Here is a 22,518-nt window from a genome sequence, read left to right as displayed (position 1 = left end):
TAACCTTGTAGAAAACCTTGAAAGTTGGATTTACCCAAAACAAAACCCTTTATTTGAAAAGAGCATTCTAGGGTACCATCTTCCTCACCTTCTTCAATGAGGATTCTGTTTCTAATGATGTAAAGCTGATTTTAGTGTCTGTATTATTTACCTCCCTAACATGGTGAATCAGTGATAATTACAGGTTAAGGATTTGGTTCTTTTCCTCATAGTGCATTCTAGAGGTTTCTAATTATTGCTGGGTTTTCAGTATATGTCTCAAGTTCCATCAGTTAATAAATGAATCTGTGGAAAGCCAGTGAGTTTAAGGGGCAAGTGGATGAATGGTGCTCATATTCATACCCCCTGCCAAGTATTTTCCTCTCCTTATTTAAAATAAAATCACAGCTGCTTCTTGAGAAAAAAATAACAAAGTGAAATTAGCAAGAAAAGAAATTGCCAATTTAAAAACGAAAGATGTTAAATATTTCTGGATCCTCACAGGATTCCTCTTAGAAAAGCCAGCAAATCTGAATTTTATCATCTTTGCTTGACTTAAAAAAAAAAAAAAAATGTGATCAAATTCAAATTATACAGCTGTCAGAATTTAAGCCAGAGAGTTCACAATAGACAAGAGAAATTGCTTCTCTAATACTGGTATAATTAGGGTATAATGCATGTGGAGGTTTCTGTGAATTCTTTCTCCAGTTAAAAAAATGGAGTGTTGGCTTGCTACCTTTGTTTGTCATGAAGTGAAGTAGGTAGTCTTTTTTTAAAAAAAATAAATTTCTGAAAAGCAACAAATAGGCCATTCCGTGGCATTTTCTGACAAAATATATAATTTGTATCCTGAGGTTGCTGTTTTTAATTGTTATTCTATTGTCATAAGAAGTAATCTCTTTTTTTGAAAAGCAAAGGCTATATATATATATTATATATATATAATATATATAATTTTATATATAATATAAAATATATAATGTATATATAAAATAATGAAGCAGAGTGCTTCAATTTAATTTGAAAGATGCATGCTGTGTATGTTCTTTCCATTCTGGGAGTTCAGAAGAAACAGGTTTGTACTGCTCTTCTAATATGTAGTACAATCGTATAATTGACTCACTTTTAAATAGTTAAGTAATTTGAAAGGAGAGAGTTTGACCTGTTAGAATCGTCATTTCCAGCACTCTCAAACTTTGCTGCAGCCCTGGACAAGATCATGGAACATGATAGAAGACAAACAGCCTCTTTGTTGTTATTTAACTTCTGTTCTTGTTGTTTTAGGAAATTCTTTTTCCTTCTGAGATTAAAAATAATAGGTTATTACAGATGCTCATATGATCCTTTTCTTAGGCCCAATTTTAGCAACATACCGAAATGACTGGAACATGCTTTCTTAAATCAGCCTTGCTTAAAGGAATGGGAAAAGGAAAATACTGTCTTCACAAACAAATGGTCAAACACCAAAAGTGAGTGTGGACCAAAGAGCAGCTCAGTTTAAAAATAAGATTTTAAAGCACTGTTGCTATTACTATAAAGATCAAAGTTATTTTAATATCTTATTCAAATGTCAATTTTAACTTTTAAATTATGCTTTTGGTTTGTTGCATAATACCTGACATATAGGCCAACAAGTAATGTTTGTTTAGTTAGAAAGAATTTTAACCCATGTCCCTTATGTCATGTATCTTATATTTTTCACGGTATGCTCTCCACTTATGGGCATCTTATCTCAAATGAAGACCACGTTAATGTTCTTCGAGAATCTATGCTTATTCTGAAAGGTCATGCGATTATAGTAACTCCTCTTGGAAATAATCAGTAGATATTTAAAATCTTGTCTTTTTATGAAGACTAAGTCAGTAAATATTTTTTTTCCATGGAGTTATGGTTGGCTTGCCATCTGTCAATGAAAATAATATTTTTATTTTTAAGTTTTTTGGCCTAGAAAAAAATTGTTCTATAAATCCTAAATGTGGTTGAATAAAAAAATGTGCTCATATTAATTGGAAATGTGCATTATTTCTTGTGGGACAATGACAGTTCTTTTCCTTTTGAGGGACATCTTAGTCTTGGGGAAAGTGTATTTTATTCTCACGCTTTGAGACTGAGAATTGTTGACTCACCCCTTTCTCTTTGATCTTTGCTTTTCTCCCTTGTAGTGTGGCTGTCACCAGGTCCAGAGATGTGCCTTCCTTTGGACCTCCCATCCCCAAAGGAGTCACTTTCCCTAAGTCAAATGTGTTCAGGGACTTCCTTTTGGCCAAAGTGATAAATGCAGAAAACGCTGCTCATAAATCAGAAAAGTTCCGGGCTATGGCAACTCGGACGCGCCAGGAGTACCTGAAAGATCTGGCAGAAAAGAATGTTACCAACACCCCTATTGACCCATCTGGCAAGTTCCCTTTCATCTCTCTGGCCTCCAAGAAGAAGGAAAAGTCTAAGCCATACCCAGGAGCCGAGCTCAGCAGCATGGGGGCCATTGTGTGGGCTCTCCGTGCCAAAGACTACAACAAGGCTATGGAAATAGACTGCCTTCTGGGAATCTCCAATGAGTTCATCATCCTCATTGAACAGGAAACAAAGAGTGTGGTTTTCAACTGCTCCTGCAGAGACGTGATAGGGTGGACTTCAACTGATACCAACCTCAAAATCTTCTACGAACGAGGGGAATGTGTTTCGGTAGAGAGTTTCATTAACAATGAGGATATCAAGGAAATTGTCAAAAGGCTACAGGTGAGTCTTTCCCTCCCACTTACCCCTATGCAGTTTCCCTTTTACAAAGCTTTCAGTACAGACCAGAGCCAAGTTACTGAAGCTTGTACTGTTTATTAGCTCCTTGAAAACTCCCCTTGATGATGTGAAGCAACACCAAGCTTATCTTAGAACAAGCGGGAGAGGCACACTTACTGTGTGCGTATGTGCGTGTGTGGTGAGAGAGAGAGACCCATTTGCATGTGACCTGATCCCGCTGCCCACATGACTGATGAGGTAGCCCAGCCAGTCTGCTTTAGTTGTTGAAAAGAATTGTTTGATTGGGCATCTGCCGCCTTGAATTTCTTAAGGACAAAATGAGTAGTAGAATATGGTTTCTCTTGTCTGCCCCTTCCTTGTAGGTTTCTGTTTGAGGTTTCCTTGTAATTTCAGTGAAGCTATTGAGTTCTTTGGATGCAATAAGCATGTTCCTTTTGGCCTAATGAACTGAAACTAGAGTAGGGGAGATAACCAGACGGCTGTTCAGCTGGCAGTAGAGTATTCAGAAATGACACTGCTTACAGTGTTTTGCCAGGCCATGTCTACCACTTAATACCCTGTGTCATTAAACCATGCTACCTCTTGTTTCCTCATCTAGTTTGTGTCAAAAGGTTGTGAATCGGTGGAGATGACTCTACGCAGGAATGGGCTAGGACAGCTCGGCTTCCATGTCAACTACGAGGGCATCGTGGCGGATGTGGAGCCCTACGGCTATGCCTGGCAGGCGGGGCTGAGGCAGGGCAGCCGGCTGGTGGAGATCTGCAAGGTGGCGGTGGCCACCCTGAGCCATGAGCAGATGATCGATCTCCTGAGAACGTCCGTCACGGTGAAGGTTGTCATCATCCCGCCCCATGATGACTGCACCCCGCGGAGGTAGGTCTGCCTTGGCAGCTGTGAGCCTGGAGCCCAGGGCCGCGTCTATGTTTCACGTAGAAGGGCTCCTGCTGGGTAGGGGCGCGGGGCGCGATGGCGAACGGCCTCTCCATGGAAAGTCTGACTCAGCACGCAGCTTCCTCTCAGCATGTGGCAGCAGCAGCTGGAAAGAATGACTAACTTGGATCATTCCCAGGATTTATAGCTCTCAATTTATAAAGTTGCTGTTTCAGATAGAAGAGTCTGGTAATAGCCATCTAAACATCTTGCACCAGTAGCTGAGAAACATTGCACACTTAGCATTAAAAGATGCTCAGCATCACAGACTGTCAGACTCTTTTCTTTTGTGTTGCGTGTCTGAATCTACTGTTTGTACCCAAGTGCTGTCCAAAACTCACAGTGCTGCTTTGACCCCGGCTCTCTCAGCCTGGAGGGTTGAACGTGACTGACCAGGCTTTTTCCGAACTGCATCCGTGTGTCAGGAACTGGCTTCAGATGAGCTGATCCTGCTCTTGGTTCTTTGGCGACTGGTTCTGGCCTTTTCCCAGAGGGAAACCCACCAGCTCCCTGCCCCTCCTGGCTCCTGCCAAGCCAGCAGCACTGTTGAAAATTTAATTTCTCTGCCTCTGGGGAGGTTTCTTGATGAAACAAATTTAATCAACTGTTTCTTTTTTTCCTTTGGGCACACAAACCCTGTTTTTGCTAGTTTTTTTTTCCCCCCAAACTGTTACCTTGCTTTGAACCCATTCTTTTCTAAGAGGGTTATCTTAATGTTTGTCAGTTAATTCCTAGGCCTTCTAAAGCCAAGACAATACTCTTTATCCTATTTTTTCCCCAAAACATGACTAGTCTGCACCTGAACTCTCACAGATTCATGAACAGCAGATGGTGGAATGTATGGAAGTTACAATGGGTCATTGGTGTCCTTTAAAAAGTAAGCAGCAATGACAATCTAAATGTACTTCCATTCTTCAAACCAAACATTACATACCAGGCTGTGATGGTATTTCTTAATACTGTTTACCCCCTTGATGGCCTGTGGTGAAATCCCTTCATCTAACAGCTTTAAGAAGTGCTCCATTTTGGATGATTTCTCTGGAATCCAAAATATATATGATGAGCTTTTTACCTGAGCCCTTTTAGGATGGGTAGAAGGAAATATTCTGAAATCGCCTTACACACATACCCTGCCTTTGAGCTAATCAGGTCTCTTCTGGCTCCTTCAAACCCATCATCATTGAGGGTCAGCATTTTGTTCAATAGGATTCAAGAATGGCTCTTGAAGTGCATCAGAAAGGTAGTTAGGTTCTTACAAACACTCTGGCTGCTCTGTGCTCGTCTGTCCTCTGTCCCTTGAACTCTCCTACAGATTGCCTGCATTGTTGCTTCTAAACAAGCAGTTAAAAACTGGAGAAGAAAACCAGGCTTCGTAACTTCTCAACCCTAATTGCACACAATACATTATAGCTACTAGTCTAAGGACTGATTTACTCAAAAAAAGCCTGTATATCTCATGCCACCATGTTGTTTGTTCAGAGATCTTTCCCCTTATTTATAGTCTCCAGTTTGTATTGGGGGTGGGGGGCGGGGGCAAGGGCAAGGAGGGAAATAGGTATGTGAACGTGTGTGAGGAAAAAGGAGGGAGTGGGCAACATTGTGGAAGGTTGTTGCAGGAAGATAGGCCCAGGGGCCTGGTGCCGGACAGAGAGGTCTGCGATAAGAGATGGTTGATCTGCTGTAAGATACTATACTAGGTGTGTCTCCGGTGTTGTGTTAGTAAAAATAACTAACATTTGCTGAGTATTAATGAGCCAGGTCCTGGAAAAAGCACTTTTATAGGGGTTAGTGCATTTAATCCTTGTAACAGCCCTGTGAGGTGATACTGTTAATATAATTTCTATAATATTTAAAAGAAACCAAGATTCAGTCAAGCTCTTAACTGCTGCTTTGTATGCTTGGGGTACAAATCCTTTCCTCATATACCAGCATGAGCCAGGCCTGGTTGATGAACTAGCTTTCCACTGGGGAGAAGACCCTGCGCTTGGAACATTTTCTGATGATTGCTGTGTAAATACTCCCGGTGCAGCCCATTCCAAGCTACAAACTTGACACCACTGAATGCAAAGTTGGGGTACAGGCTCACCATTTGTTCTTGCAAACCCAAACAAGCTGCTCCCTCCCGCCCACCCCTGAATGAATGAGCCGAATTTGTCTTCTCCCAACACTGCTTCTAACTCAGTAGTTGCTGCCCTCGCGAGCCAGCGGAGCCGATGGTGACATGACGGAGGGGGTCTGGGCGCGGGCAGGAGGCTGGGATGAAGGACCAGTGCGCTCAGAGGCCCTCTGCGCCTTTCACTGCAGTTCCCCTCCGAAGGGGCCCTGCCCCCCCTTCTGAGCAGGGGTGGCTCTGGGCAGCCTGAGCCCTGCTCTCCCCACCCCGCCTTTAGAGCGCCTTCAAAGGAACAGCGGGAGCATCAATACCTTGCTACAACTTTCAGCAAAATAAGATAATTCTCTTCTGTCTTTTTTTTCTTTCTCCTGTACACTTCACACTCCCACTGCTGTTTTCTCACAACTAATTAATTATTCTCTCCTTTGACTAGTCACTCTCTTCTTTGTCAGTTGTTACCCCTGTGCTGCGTGAGGCAAAACAGGCCTCCTGGAGGCTCGCTGCGCGCCCCCCGCCCCCCGCCACGCCCCACCCCCTGCTCAGGATCACCAGGTACCTGAAGTGGTGATCTGGTGATCGTACATAAGTACAAGCACCCATGTGTGTTTACGTGGGAGCCTCATTAGTTTTGAAAAGGCAGGGGTTTTTTTAATGAAAAAGTCCAGTTTAACAACAACAAAGTGGGATTTCAATAACAAATATAAAATGGGGCTCTTTTCCCTGTTCTCAGGAAATTTTAAAAAAGGCCCTGTCTGTGAATATTTTTCTAAGAAAAGGTTTTTAAGGAGAAGAAGGGACAAGGAAAATCAAGCAAAATTTCTGAGCCCTTCCTGTGTAGTGGGCTTTTTAAAGGAATCTTCATGGCAGCCTTATTTCCATTAAAACAATGAGAATGAGGCTCAGAAAGGTTCCATAGAAGCCCAAGGAGCCAGCCCACCAGCTGCTGCAGAAGCAGGTTCAGTACTTACCTGTGGGCTTCACCAGAAGGCCTGCTCCCTGGAGTGAGGTGTCAGACCGCAGGACGGCCCCTCATCGCCCACCCCCACCTCCACCCCCTTCCATCCCTCACAGACCCTGGAGTTCATGACCAGGGTTGATCTGTTGGTGTCTATGACCTCAGAATCTTCAACAGGCATTCTCTTGGCAAGATGAAAAACACCCAGAGAGCAGATTAAATTCTGATGCTGTGATGGTGTTGCTGGGAGCGGAGACCTTCATGCTGTGGGGAGCCAATAGCCCACAGTTTTTAAAGAAAGCAATCAAGGGCCATTCAAGAGGAAGAACGAAAAACAAACAAGTTACATAAAAGGACCAAATTACCTTGTAAATAAGAATGGGTCACAGAGGTTTTTCTTCATTTTAAAAAACAAGTATTTCAAAATGCAAAAGCTAGAAGAGCAGCTGTTAGAGATCATCTGGTTCAAATCTCTTATTTTTCAGACGAGGGTGTTTTTCCTAAGCCAACGTCACGTGGCTTATCAGGGACCTAGCTGTCCCGAAACACCTAATTTTTCTGATTCAAGAGTCCATTAATGATGTTTTTTGTTCAATATACCATTTAAATGTTTTTCTATCTATATTTCTTAGTGTCTTAAGGAAAAAGGAGAGAGTAATAGGTAATAAGAAGTTAAAGGAAACAAATAACGTTTTTAAAAATTGAAAAAGAGAATAAGGAGATAAAGTCGTATTTCGGTTAACTTAGGGTTTCAGCATGTCACCATGTATCACTTTTAGCACTGAATTTGTAATTCCTGTTGACCATAGCTCTTTAAAAATTGCTGAGTTTTCCATTTTGTCATAGGCTCTGCCCTTGGTGAAATGTGACAGACACTCTAAGGTGAAGGAACTTGAAGACTTGGAGTAGAAGTATACTTTCATTAGTGACTGAACTAAGACTAACCAAAAGTAGATTGATTTTGTGAGTTCATATCCTGCCTCTTCCACTTTGTGGCTTTGTGGTGGTGGGCAAGTTAATCTCTCCAGGCCTTCAGTTTTTCACCTGATAAGTGGCCATGATGATGTACACACTTCAGAGAGTTTGTAGTGAGGCTTGATTAGTACCTGATCCATGGTGAGCTCTGAGTGTTAGAGTTACTGTTGTTCAACACCAGATACCACTTGGGACGGTATAATAAAAATCCCTTTAGGAATTTTCATACACATCTGCTTTTATCTTTGTTCATCAGTGGACTGCTCACTTCTAGATCCTGTGTATAATTCTTACATGTTACAGAGATCAGTAACTGATTGTCAGAAGCAAGTGTATAGTCCAGCCTGCCTTGGGAAATAGTCAGAAATGGCAGGGCAGCTTGAGGCGTGGCTCTCTGGAGGCTTGGCCTTCCGTTCTCTGTGGCTGAATCTTCTCTCCTTGCCTAGGCTTTGTTAAACTACATTCTGTAATTAGAGAATATGCAGAAGGTTTCTAGTTATGTATTAAGAGAGATGGAAATGAAGTATTGACTATAGAGAAGACAAAATCTTTGGCTCATGGGTTCTTTTAACCAGTTTTAGTATTAAATGTTTGGATATATTGGGTTAAATAAAAACATTAAATTAACTTTACCTGATTTATTTCCTTTTTTAATATGATGCTAAACATTTTTAAGTTCCTTTTATTTCTGTTGGAGAGCATTGGTTTGGACTCTCCTATGTTACCTCTGCAGTGCCCCTCAAGGGCTGTTTCATAATCACCCTAACCATTCGTTTCCAGGTCTTCCCACCTGCTTCTCAATCTTGGAAATTCCTTTAAGAAAGAAAGTCCCCTTTTTTTTCCTCCCCACTTAGCGATGAAATTCAAAAACGGTTTGAGTTGATGCTTTAGTGGGAATAGGTTTTTTTCAATCATTATCTATCAATCAAGTTAATGATTTCCTGATCTTTCCTTGGTTGTTTTGGGAGAAGGGAATGGAAAGTGGATTTCACGTTTCCTAAGGTTTGGGGGTTGGGATGATGGCACTAAAAGGGGCTAAAGTGGCAGGAGACATCTCTGCTTGCCATTAACTTCACTACCTGGGGACAGCCCCACTGTGGGAGATTTATAACTCTGGGGGAAGCAAAAAAGAACACCTGATTTCAAATTATCCTTTGTTCCGTGGTAATTTGATAATTGCAGAATTTCTATAATTAGCTTTTTTTCCCCTCTGAGCTAAATTTGGCTCTCAGTTTGGGTTTTAAGATTTCTCCCCACTTTATTTTTTGATATCAGGATCCCAGCAAATTCAAAAGTGTACACCTCTATAGATCCCTGATCCATAATACACAATGACGGGTGTGTGAAACTGGGTGCTTGTTTCCTCTGAGGCCCCATTCTAGGGGGTCTGCTCCCTGCCTAGCAGGCTGCCCTGGTGGCCTTCCCTCCTCAAGTCTCAGTACTGACTCTGTCCCCCAACATCCCCCTGCCCCCACCCCGGCCCTACCAAGGTGACCTTGGGTCTCTGTTTTTCAAGGACTCCATGCCTCAGACTTAACAGTCAGGATTGAGCAAAGGAAGTGTAAGACTTCCTGGGGTTCTGGTTTTTGAAAGGAAACTAATTATAGGGATCAGTGATTAAAAGATGGTTGGAAACAGAGGATGAAGTGTTTGATCCATTTTAACTGTTAATGAGAAGCAGTGTGGTTGCACCAGCAAGGAAAAACAATATTAATTTTTCTTCTCTTTGCCCCTCCCCCATAGGAGTTGCTCTGAAACCTACCGCATGCCAGTGATGGAGTACAAAATGAACGAAGGGGTGTCATACGAATTCAAGTTCCCCTTCCGAAATAATAACAAATGGCAGAGGAACGCCAACAAGGGGCCTCACGCTCCCCCCGTCCCGTCCCAGGTGCAGAGCCCCATGACCTCGAGGTTGAATGCTGGGAAAGGAGACGGGAAGATGCCTCCTCCAGAGAGAGCTGCCAACATTCCTCGCAGCATCTCCAGTGACGGGCGCCCTCTGGAGAGGCGGTGAGTACACCTGCTCAGGTTTGCTCTAAATCTCTGCCCCTGATTTAAATAACCGCAGACTCATAAGTAAGCAGAAGCTTTTAGGTCTTCCCATGTTTTAGTAGAAATTAAGAATTAAAACAGAGATGTAGCACAAGCAGCTTTCAAAGCATGGTAGCATCCCAAAGCCATAAGGACAAATGAGGATCTCTTCTCACATAGCATTCGGCTCCGTGTAATGGTGTTTGCGCTCTGCTCTTTCATTTCCACGTGGGACCAGCAGAAATCATTCACACACACTTAGTAGCCATATGGATTAGAACTCAACACACACTTTGAGGTGACATTGACCATATTATCGTCTTTGACAGTCTTGTCTCTTGGGGATAAGTGATATAATAGCAACAGAATGCAGGTTTCTGGTTGAGGATCTTTCCCTTCGTTAATAAAAAATTGTGAGAAATGAAAAGAACCAGTACAGCATAAGCATATTTTCCACTGCTCTGAAAGAAGGAGGAAAAAAATAGCAGATATGTTAAAACACTCAGTCCTGAGTAAAATAAACAAAAGGAAGAGGGATTGAGGGATCCAGAAAGTGAGAAACCAAGCACCGAAGATGCCCTTGCAAACGATAACTGGTTTAACTCTTCCTTCACAAGGACGCCCTAGCACTTTTATCTGGAATTCACTGTAAAATGCAGCACTTTGAAATAGAATAGGCCAAAAATCCAAAAGTTAAACTAGATTAAGTATTTTTACAATGTAAATAAAAATTGGCTATAAAATTTTAAATCGCCCTCTAAATTTGTTACCCCTACTTACCTAGGTTACTGAAGGGGGCAGTTTAATTTTGTAATCTGCTAGTCACCTGCTAAAGGAAGCAGCTTCTTTCTGTCCATCCGCTGTCCTTTCCCCATCACCTCTGCTGGTCTTGATCCCATCTCCAAAAGTATATGTGGCTTCTGCACTAGAGAGGGATCAGAAACTTCAACGGGGAGAAGCCTCTGTTTCAGAAGCCGGGTTGGGTAGAAGGAAGGTCCCTGTGGAACCAAATGTGATCCTGGATCATCTGAGCAGCAGGAAGCAGGTCTCACAAGAACAGCATGGATTAGTGAAAATGGGCCTGATGCTTAAACAGTCATTGGTTCAAATTGGGAGCAGAAAGCTGGAGGTTTTAAAAATCACACTATGTTATCTTTTATCTTAGTCTAAATTTTGAGCTATTGCATAAAAACATTGTCACTTAGTTATTTCCAAACCACTAGAAAACCATATATAAGTAATTTAGTGAAAAAACAGACAAACAAAAAACATGAGTTGTCTTTCCAAAATTCTTCATTTAATCCTGGAGATTTATTTACAGAGCCTAGCTATTTATCTCAAATGATTCCTCTCCCAAAGTAGCTACATACCCATCTGGACTCCTCGTTTTCGTTATTTTTGAGAAGGGAAAACATCCAAGAGATCTCTGAATAAATTCTTTGTCCTACACCTTCCCAAGTTGGCTCGCTCTGAGGTGTGTGCTAACTGGAATTCATGACTTGGCCTGCATTTTGAAAGATGAACCCAGGAAACCATTGTTTAGAGAAGGACCTTCTTTTCCTCCCAATGCTATTTTCTCTCTAGAACAATCACCAGGCTTTTACAAATCAGATTGGTTTTGCATTATTTTCTTTACACAATCTTCCATATGATACAATAACAAAATATATTTCAATCCCACACTGAGTTTAATTTCTGCAATAGAAACCAAAGATTGTTGCTAAACATACTGACCTCAAAAAAGTAAAAATATTTTTTGTAGCTAATTATCATCCCATGATACAAGCAACGTTTAGGGCTAGACAGTGCATCAGCTCCATCTCTTCCCCAGATGGAGCTCGTTGAGTTCTAGAGGGTATTTCTGTGTGTCCTTGTGTCTGCCTTTCATCTTAACTCTACCCAGAGAGAAATGAGTCTTAAGGCGTGCTCGCCATAAAAGACTGTGACTCTCTAAGCTATATAGATAAAGCGGCAAAAGTGAGGCCACCAGTGGTTTTTGGGGAAATTTTACCTCTACTTAGTTCCCTGTGGGGCTTCTTAGTTTCGGGTATCCTTTAGGACAGCGAGCTCGGATTTCAGACGTTATGATGGAGGGTATAGGTGACTTGGAAAATCCCAGCCCTACATTTTCAAGATATTTAGGTTATTAGGCTCATTTTCATTTTGAAGTATATGAATTTAGATGGGTCTTTTTTGGTGAAAATTTAAGAGTTAGATTTCCTATCCCATCATTCTGTATTTTTAGTAATATACAGTATTTCTTTTTATTTATTTATTTTTATAATCCCAAGGATATGTTTATTGATTTTTTTTTTTTCCTTTTTTAGAAAGGAAGTAGGGAGGGAGAGAGACATCTGTGTGAGAGAGAAATGTTGATCAGTTGCCTCCTGCATGCTCCCTGACCAGAGATCGAACCCATAACTTTTTTTGGTGTAGGGGACAACACTGCAACCAACTGAGCCGCCTGGCCAGGGCATACAATATTTATTTTTTAAGTTTTAACTTGAATCACATAGAAAGTTATAATTGAGAAACACTTTTTGCTAGCTACTATTTCAGGAATATTCGGGTATAGAGCGGACTCGTGACATCACCAGCAATAATTCTTGAGTCCTTCGTGAATCCACAGATTCATGAAGTTTACCTGGGAATATAATTTCTTCCATAAAATATACTAAAATATAGATGAAATTTTAAACATTCCTTTTATAGTTTTGCTGAGAACAAAACACCTTGTTGAGATGTGGAAGTGAGGACCCTGGCTGGACATTCATCCATTGTACTCTCCCCTTCAAACCAGCCCTGCCCTGGGCTCCACTTACATTTGTACCTGGGCAGTCACTACCATATGGTGTGAACCTTTCAGATGAATCACCAATAGAACAAATGACAAGGTCTGCCATAAACTGAATCTTGCCTTACAATAACAGCGTGAGCCTAACATTGGGACCGACATATTGCCTTTACATACTTCCATTACACTCATTCTTCTCTCCCAGGTTAGGCAAGTTGTGTTAACTATAGAGAAACCCGCTGGGTGAGCTTGAGTTAGCAGCCATCTCCAGTCCGCCCTGCGCATGCTCCGCAACTAAACCTGCCGGCCTCATTCACCATGACTGGATCTTGCATGGCCCACTGGAGTTGAAGACCTTAATAGCAGCCCACAGGGGGTGAAGAGTATGCCTGGTGGATATTGTTGAAGCAAATGTAGAATTCTCCCCTCAGAGAGCACGTTAGTCATGTGCTCATCCAATTTTTATTTTTAAGAAAATGCTCTTTAAGTTATTTCGTACAGATTCTGGGCTAATTTTCACTGCGTCATTTACTGCTTTGAGACAAAGCAAACACCTGTTTAATCCTTACTCGTCCTTTGAATATTAGCTGTGGTTCAAAGTTTCAGGACCTGTATTTTCCAAATACAGTCTATCTGCATCACAGTTGTTCGACTGGACCTAAGGACCCTTAAACCTTGGAACTACGGCCCTTCCCTGGGGCCGCTTGGGCTGCAGCCCCTGACTCCACGTTTCGAAAGCTGCCGCGCCCTCCCTCAAAGTCCTGTTGCTTGTCTTCCAAAACTTTGCTCTCTTTCTGTTCTGGTCGTTTCTTTCAAACCTGTCTCATCACTCCCAAAATTTTGTGTCCCCTACAATTTCTTCCTCATTGTTCTTTTAATCCCACACTGTGCATTATCTTGGGCTCGTTTATTTCAGTAACCTTAGCCATGTGAGCTGTCCCTCAATAGTATATATTTTGCCTTGATCTCTCTTTTACTTTTTATATTCATATCCTAACTGCCTACTGAAACACCTGCGCTTAAATGTCACAGTGTCTCCTACAAGTACAAACCGACCAGTTTTCCTCCATCACCTCTCCGTTCTCACATGTTAACCCACTTTGCTGAGGGACTTTGCCATCTACCTGAGTATCCAGAGCAGAACTAGGATTTATAATCACCTTCCTCTCCACCCTCGTCCCCATCTCCATACCATTCCACCGTTCACTTTTCAAGTCCTTAACATCGGTTGAATTCCTTATTTTTAAGCCTCTTCCTTGTCTTGGTGTTAGCAGCTCTCATTTCACAGGAAGATTTTTCTGGCCACAGCACCTCTCCATTGTCCTATGCTGCATGTGCGTGGAGGGTCCACTAGAAATGGAAGCACTCCTGGGGCCATGCCTTCCACTGCCATCCCCCCTGTGAGTTCCTGCCTGGCTCTCAGGCAGGGACCTGATTTGCGTTCCGGTCCCACCCCTTGGGAGTGATGTGACAGTGGGAAGTTCCTTATCCCCTCGACCCCTCAGTGTTCCCAAGAATTAAATGGGGCTTAGCCCCACCTCTCAGTCCCATGTGAAGATGAAGGTTGTCATTTCATCAATACTTTCCCAAACCCAGCCACGTAGAGGTCAAAGAGAGCTTGTTTGAACTGAGCGCTGTAGGGTATGGGTAGAGCCGGCTGCCTAGGCTGGTAGGTCAGTCTTCAGCCTCGTCTAGGCTACGAGTGGCGTGGGTCAGTGTTTCCACAAGCAAGTTGTGTTGTCTTCAGTGATGGTGTCGTGGTTAACTTTGGTGACACAGAAGATTAATTCAGGAGGCCTGCAGTGCTAGAAGGAGGCATGATGAACTGTGCCGATGCAGGCATTGTAGGGAATACTGCAAAAACTGTCCTTGCAAATTAGAATGGGCCTGAGAGACGATCTTGTAAAAAAAAAAAAAAAAAAAGATCATTATGTGTACTCTGAGAAGAGCAGTGGGGTGGCTTGTGGTCCTAGTTCTCTGTGTGTCAGTAAGAAACCATGCTTCTGTATGCATCCAGCCGTGGGGTTGTGCCCTCCTACCCGTCTCAGGGAGTGTTCTGCCTTGGGACCACCCCGAGAGGCCTGGCCCAGTCATATCTTATAGGAGGGCCTACAAAGGCCCACAGTGGCCCTGGACCTTCCTCAAGCCCCACCCCCCCCGACGCGCACAGCTGGGGGAAGGCCTTCCCAGAAGCCAGAGCTAAGCTGTGTCCTGCTGTAACCCTCCTGCACACGGAGCCAGAAGAAAGGGGCGAGGTCAGTCGGCCCCTTGCCTGATGAGTGCACTTCAGACACATGAATGTATCTATCACTGGGAATTTAAATTACTCTCCAGGGAAGAAAGTATATTCTGCTTTGTATCTGAAACCACTGGCATTTTTCTTTAAGATTTGTTGATTGCACAACACACTTTTAAACATGTATTGATAGAAATTAGTGATAATTAAGACAAATTAGCGACCTAAACCCAGCCCCACCATCATCAGTGTGAAATTTTCCATAAGCCTCTTGTTCAGAGACCTGGACACTGAACTGCCAGACCAAGGTCTGCTTCCACTTGTGAAAATCCCTGTGAAATGGCAGTTTCAAGCCGGCCCATCAGGGCTTGAGGAGAAAAGTGGGTTTAGTTTCCCTTCTACCTGAAGGCACAACTGTCGTGAAAGAGCGAGGTGGGCGGAGTGTCCTCAGGGTGGGCCCGCAGAGTCCAGTGGGTCTCTCACCCGCGTGTGTGTCTGTGGGCTGGGTGTGTGCTCTCTGACCACAGGGCACTAAGCTGGTGACTCTACCACAAGAGGCTTTGATGGACACTGTTTCACGTCACATAAGGATGGCCCTGCACCATTTGCTCTGGACCCACTTCTTTAGGTTCTGCAGGCTCATTTTAAGGAACAAGCACAGACACACTAGGAGAAATGGCAGAGGAGGGGTTTGGCTCATCTGCTTGGGGCTCTGCTTGCAGTGTATGTAGAAAGTCACTATCTCCCCACCAGTCTCCACGCCCAGAGAGGATCAGAAACCAGCCTAACTAAACAGCCTGTGGACTCCCAATTTATTGCTTTTTCTTGGCCTCTTTTTGGTTTCACATTATATTTAACAAATAGTGAATGATAGCGGCATACTAAAATGGCACAAAGTAAAAGCAGGGATGTAGATATAAGACATGATGCAGCCCTGAGCCACGTCAGCGCTGTGCTCATTAAGTAATTGATGAGCCAGTTTGCAGATGGGACTTTATTGTAGAACTTGACATTTCTGAAAACCAAGAGCATTAGTACTGGCAGAATTCTCTGGGAAAGGAAAGTAGCCTGAGCGGTGGTTTGCGCCTCTCCCGGCTCAGGGCGGTTGAGGCAGGGACTGGGATTCTGGGGACCATGTGAGGAAGGCGCATGTGGGCAGCTGCCCAGGCTCACACCCGTGTGGCGTTCTGTACTTTGGCTTCTGGTCCCTTGTTTTTGTTTGTATAATGGGATAGGGAATGAAAAAAAAATTTTTTTTTAAGTTTTTTCCAGTCTTAAAAATCCTAGAATGCTCCCCCCCCCCAAAAAAAAAACCCAAACCAGCCCCCTTAGCGTCTCACCAAAGGATTTGGTTGTTGACTTCTTTAGGTGAAATATCTGTATTGGTGGAGAATAGAACTAACCAAAGAGGTTAGTGTGTGTGTGTTAGGCTAATGATCCTTACCTGTCTGTACAGTTCTCAAATTTTAGACATATTTCATCAGTTCTCTCATTCTTTGGCAAAAACAAACAAACAAAAAAAAACCCACAACATTCTTTGGGCTCTCCCTTCTGCGCCTGCTGACCAAGGGTCTTCAGGGTCTTCAGGGTCAGCTCTGACCACACCACTGCTTTGCTGCAGAACCTGCGGTCCTTCCCTGCTCCCTCACAGATGAAGTTTTTTGCCTCCTCAGCTTACCATGTGAGAGCTCACTCTGCAAGTCCCGCTCGTTCTTCTGGTCATGGACCCCGCCCACCCCCGCCCAGGTCGGATACTTGCACCTGGCATGCATTGTGGTGGCCTCACGTTCCCCTGTCCTAATTCCTGATGGCTGCGAAAATCCTTGGTTTCCTAAAAGACCCCTCTAAAGTGCCCTCCTTCCTAAGGCGTTTTTCCCCTGGGTTTCCCAGCAAGATTTGACTTCTACCCTGCCGGAGCCCCTTTATTCTCTCTTTGTACTGCCCTCGTGACAGTCTCATTTTACTTGGGTTTTTCTTAAAAACTATAGGTAGCTATTATTGGGCTCAGGCTCTGTTCAAAGTTCTTTGTGCAACTTTTCTCAGGTAATCCACCCAACAGCCTGTTGAGTTGGTTGCTGTTCATCGCTTTCACAGATAAGAATGCCCAGATATTGACAGATGAAATAACTTGTGCAGAGTCATAGCTGGTTAGTGGTGGAGCTGAGATTAGCATTAAGACGGTCAGATTTTACTGCCCCTATTTTAGCTCCCATGCCGTGTGAATTTAACCCACCACCACATGTATACAGCACTCAAGACACGCTTGCCGAATGAACGCATGCGTGTTGGCCTGCTGAGGGGCCCGGCACTCGTGCTGCAGTCAGGGCCCGCAGTTGCACGGGTCCCCGTCCCTGAAAGAGCCCCCGCTGGCTTAATGCTCTGCTGTCTCTCCCATGAAATTTGCAATAGTGTTTGACCAAGGGAACCCATATTTTCACTTTGCACCGAGTCCCACAAATGATGTAGCTGGTCCTGCCTGCAATCCATTTTTACTTTCTTTTCTTTGCAATCCCCCTTAGATATCAAATCGAATGTTCTCCAGAGGCACCCATAACGTGTGCCAGGCTGTGAACCTCCAACAGCTTGCCAACAGCTGCGAAGTGACGACCCGTTTATCACAGCTTGATGAATTGCCTTATTTTCCTAACTGTACAAGAGAGTTATTCCTTGTTGTAAATTGACCTTGTCACACAGGAGGCTCATCAGAACAGGATTTCCATGATCCAGTCTGAAGAGCTGATGTGAATCATATGGTCCTCAAGCCAGGGGTAGCGCTGGTTTTCAAAGTGCACAGTGGGAAAATAGGAGAAGACAAAGAGATGAGTTGTTCAAATTTGAACACATCTTCTTCGGATCTACTGTGATTATAGCACCCAAATTGCATTACCTTGAATCATTTCCAGAGAATTTTTTTTTTTTTTTACATAATTCTGGAAGAATCTCTGGTGGATATACATTGCTGAAGACAGACTTGAACTTGATCCTGTTCCCTGGATGACTTGTGTTTTAATTGCTAAGTTGTGGTAAAATGCTGTGCTTAATTATAGACTCCAGTATCTAATTTTTCAGTCATTGCTGCTATTCAAGACCCTCTCAGCTGTTTTTGCCATCATCCTCTGTTTGCGCTAGAATTACAGAGGGTCTTATCTCCTTGGTCACATCTAAGCAGTGCTGTCACTTTGGAGTAAAAAGCAGGAAATACAGGCATAATTTGACCTATATTTAATCACTACTCAGAGAAAAGATTTTAGCATTAGTTACACAGACACTGAAAATTCCTTATCCATAAATTGATAATTATAATTAGTCACAATCTGAGGAGATTGATTTAATAATCAGAGTCTGTTAATGTTAACACTGCAGCGTAGTCCTGTGAATTGATTCATAGGAAGGATGTAGTGGAGGGCAGGGGTTATTTTATTAGAAATCTGAGACTTGTTAGCAGTTCTTTGCTCTCCTTTATCCTGGTGTGAGACCGCTTCTGTAAAAATGAGGAACTGATATTGATCCTGGACCATCTCTTCTTAAATGTCTGTCCCCTTCAACTCTGCTTTTGTTGCAACAAAGCGCACTGCATGTAAATGAAAAGCTGGTGTTTATCCTGCGGACTATGGAAGTATTGTCTGTTGGGCTCATGAGCATGACTTTTTCAATCACTGCGTTCTTTATAAAATCAGAAAACCCTGGTATTTTATTTGCAGAGGGACTTGAGAGAAAGCATTTAAGAGAACATTTAACATCAGTTACTTTAAAAACATTTAGTTATTTCTTGGCTAAATTTATAAAAATAGAGGGAAGAAAATCTGAAATTAATGCTAAATGGTCTAGAAAGTTCCTTTCTGATGGTGACCAGAGGATTCCTTAAAAATATTATTCCACAGAAATAAAAGGTCTCACAGCAACTGAAAGATGTAATAATTTTAGTTCTCTTGACCTATTTGGGCCCTCACATCTAGAATTTCCCAGGTTTATTAAGACTAAGAGAATGCACAAAGACCTGGTTTTATCTCAAAAGGGAAGGAAAGGCTTGTAATCTTGCTCTATCTCATCATGGGCCTCAGCAACCTTTAAAATAGAGTGAGTGGGAGGGCAGAGATTCAAGCGGTCACCTTGCCCTTCCCCTGTGAGCCCGTTGTGGGGGTACTCGTCCCCAAAGTGCCAGGACCGCAGCCTACCCGACGTCCGAGAATGATCTGTTGCAGGCTGCCTCTAGCAGAGGTGGGCTGCCAGTGCCTCCCTCTCCCTAAACTAGGCCTGTTCTCAAATAATATCTGTGGAATAGTATCAAATTCAGAATATTTGGAAAGGATTGTAAGGCATGAGAATAAAGAATAATTATGATTTTTTCCCCCCATCATACATGTATCTAGAGTCCTAAAAAACATTTAGGTACCATTCCATCAATTGCTGTATGTATATTCTATGTGTGTGAACAGTCAGAAAACAAAGCCACTATTGAATTATATAAATGCAGAGAAGGGATGGAAATGAATGCTGGCCTTCTGGAAATGCTATTTTTTCACTTTGGGATAACTCCAGTAACCAAGTAGAATTTTCTGATGCATTTGCCAAATAAAAGAGCTGAGGTTGAGACAAGCATGAGAAATTGTAGCTTAACGTACATTTTGGAGAGTAGGGTAAGAAATGCAAGCTCTAAATACAAATATAAATGTTACATTTTGACTTTCCCTGTGGAATCATGTTGTCACTTCCTCATAGAAGCATAAACATTTTCACATTCACCATAAATATAAATCATTGGCATTACTTGTTTACCCTGAAGAGCGTTAAATCTCTAGGCCCCGACCATGTTAACATTCTACTGCCGTCTCCTTTTTTCCCCATCTTGCCGTAACACCTCCTCCTCTTTGCAGTAAGAAAATCAAAGCAGCTACAAAATGAGACTGTATTTGAAGTTTCTCTGTATTAAGTGCATATAAAAGCCAAACTGTTAAGGCAGCAGGTAGTGTGGTCTCTTGTTACATTTGGGTTTACGCCCTTCCTTAACCCTTACTTAATTTTTGTTCTTTGTACTCTACACCTCCCCTTCCTCCTGCGCTGCAGCCGGCAGTCCCCTTCCAGTCATCCCAGAATAACTGGTGAGATCTTCGGAAGGTGTCTTAGGGGAAAAGGATAAAGGGGCACCCATTTTATGGTACCCAGATACATGTCTTGATCTTTTATCAAAACACATAATCCAAAGGAGGGATGAGCCTGTGGTTGCAAGACCCCGACAGCCCGTGACCCCCCCGTCACTGCCCCACGCTTGGTCCCTCTCTTGACCCTGGCATCCTAGCCAGGATACCGGCCATGCAGTTAGCCCGTTTTCTCTGAATCTGTGTGTCAGTGACCAGGTTAGGTTGGTGATGTTAATTAACCAGGAGGACTTAGGAACTCTGCCTCTTTTCCTGGCTTCTCATCACATTGCCCGAGGACCTAGGATCCCAGGTCTCTTTCCTTGCCCATTTCACACTACATAGAGCTGGCAATGCCAGTAAGTGCTCTTGTCGTTATATGTCAGATTGATGATATATGTACAGGGGTGCCTGGGTAGAATTCCATCATCCCCTTTTCTTGCATTTAAGAAAGCCTATTAACTTTGAGTGTGTTATGATTGTTTTTAGCAAATAATTCACAAAATCTTGGCACTGTAGTATTAGTGACCAACTGTTTTTTATCTGATGTAAACCTACCATGGTTGAGAACCCTGGCATGGGGCACCTGATATAACTGTGGCTCGTCATCCTGAACCACTTCCAGTACTTCGACATTTTCTGCATCGCTGATGGGAATTCTGTTTCAACTGTGTTAAGCAAGCAGAGATAAAAAGATAAATAGGGCTCAGTCCTGCCTCTTCAGGACGGACTCTAGTTGAGGAGATGGAAACACATAAAAGTGACCATTCCATAGGATGTGCTATAGTGGTGCAAAGAAGGGACTGTTGTGGGACTTAAGGATCGAATTAATCTGTGAATTCAGGCATATGATGTTGGAATTAGGCCTTGGACAAAAAGGATTTTATGTAAGTGGAAAAGGGAGGAGGTATTCCAGGCAGAAAGGACCAGCTGACTAAAGGTATGAATTTGGAGAGTGAGTCTGAGAAAGGGGTGCGCTGAGTGTGACCAGAATGTAGGGTGCGTGGAGGCAGGTAAAGGGCACGCAGATTAGGATGGTTGTGAGGATGGGCTTGGGTGAGATGGTCCAAGGTCTGGAAGAGGGTGCCAGGGATTATTTGGTCTTCTGTCGTGTAGGCACAGGGAAGCTATGGAGAGGTGCTAGAAGTCACACGACTCGGGATGGGAGGGGACCTGGGAGATACGGGGTGGACAAAGCGTGGAAGTCAGAAGGCCAGTTAGAGCACTGTTGTACTGAGCCAGGGTGGAGGAGGGGAGCTTAGAGGGCAGTCAGCAGGTTGCAGATGAGTTATCTTCTTTGTCTTTCTGTTTTCCAGACTGGCACCGGGGGTCCCTGAGCACAGCGTTTGTGCTCAGTAAACAGTTGAATTTAATTAGACCAATTGACGATGGAAGATGAAGAGGGGGGAGGGATGTCAAAATATTTAACTTGGAACAACACGTATTAGAGGGATAGGTTTAGAGTATCGGGGTGGAACTGGAGAAAACATTGGCTAGTCTTTAGGAGGTTTGATCGGAATTACTGATCAAACAATTGTCCCATGGAAATATCTCGGAGAAAGCTGGAGACAGCAGGTCTGTCCCTGAAAACCGTTTGTTTCAAGTCAGTTCTGCCCTTGGGCATACATGGATTTGGGCATCACACTTTTTAGTATCTATCCTTATTCTTTTTCTGTTAGAAAAACTCCTCATTGTGATTCTATTATCCCTTCTGCCAACTTGCTGTACCCAAAACCCCATTCCACCCTGAAAGTTTATAGCTTCACTGTGGGAGCCTGCCATAGTTCAGTGGGCCAAGTTCTATCCCCAGGCTTCAGAATTTAGCTTTGAGTGTAAGCTGCCCTTATGTGCAAAATCGTCTGACTGTGCAGACCCGCTGCAAACTGACCTATTAAGAAAAGAAAACCCAGGCTTCTCTGGAGGGCAGCCTCAGTTCTGCACGGTATGGTGGGCTTAGAATCACAAGACCTGGCTTAGTGAGCAGATGCCTTCAGTTGCGCTTCTGCGGCTGTTGACAGGGAGAGGGACCGCCCTGCTGCAGAGGTCAAGTGCCTAGCCCCGGCTTCCACTTAGGGAATAAAAGATCCTTGCTATTACGGTTTAGTTCACACCTAGTAACCGTTGTTAGCGTCACGTTGGTATTCCAGTGGTTACCTCGTCGCCAACTAGAGTAGAGGTAAAAAAATAAATCTGCCCTGACTACAAAGCTCCAGTTGCTGTCTGGAGCGCCAGCCAGCAGGGTGAAGGACCCATAGCTTTAGAAGTAGATGTATTGGGTGGTTATGTGGAGCATACCAAAATTCACTAATTCCACTTAAGTTCAGCAACCGCAGTTCCAGTCATTTTTTTTCATGGAAGGTTTTATATGGTGATGGTACTATCAACCAAATTCATAAATAACTAAATAGCAGACTCTGAATACTCATTCCAGACTCTTACATAGAAAACAAAGGAGCACACAAAGAATGTACCAGGCTCACTGTGGTTGTGTACTCTGGCAGAACTAGTGTGAAAAAGTGGAATTAATTGCTGTGTTAATGTCACTGGGGTTCATTTATGCTCTACGCTGCCATACTAGGAAACTGCATACACAATTCAGCCCATTGAATTCTG

At 43.2% G+C, this 22,518-nt stretch overlaps 1 protein-coding gene across 1 annotated transcript in view; it reads left to right on the top strand.

The window, feature by feature from the left end:
* Positions 1 to 22,518, top strand: part of SIPA1L1 (signal induced proliferation associated 1 like 1) — a 312,113-nt gene that overhangs the window by 244,450 nt on the left and 45,145 nt on the right. Inside the window, exons 11-13 of the mRNA XM_054567334.1 lie at positions 2,142 to 2,715; positions 3,332 to 3,606; positions 9,450 to 9,719. Of these exons, the coding sequence (XP_054423309.1) occupies positions 2,142 to 2,715; positions 3,332 to 3,606; positions 9,450 to 9,719 (1,119 nt within the window). The remainder of the gene's footprint in view (positions 1 to 2,141; positions 2,716 to 3,331; positions 3,607 to 9,449; positions 9,720 to 22,518) is intronic.

The sequence above is a fragment of the Pteronotus mesoamericanus genome, unplaced genomic scaffold, assembly GCF_021234165.1.
Source record: "Pteronotus mesoamericanus isolate MK-2021 breed Mesoamerican mustached bat unplaced genomic scaffold, CSHL_Meso_final contig_182, whole genome shotgun sequence".
Classification (NCBI taxonomy): Eukaryota; Metazoa; Chordata; class Mammalia; order Chiroptera; family Mormoopidae; genus Pteronotus; species Pteronotus mesoamericanus.
Note: the sequence above shows the minus strand (reverse complement) of the source record. Positions and strands in the feature narration are given on the sequence as shown.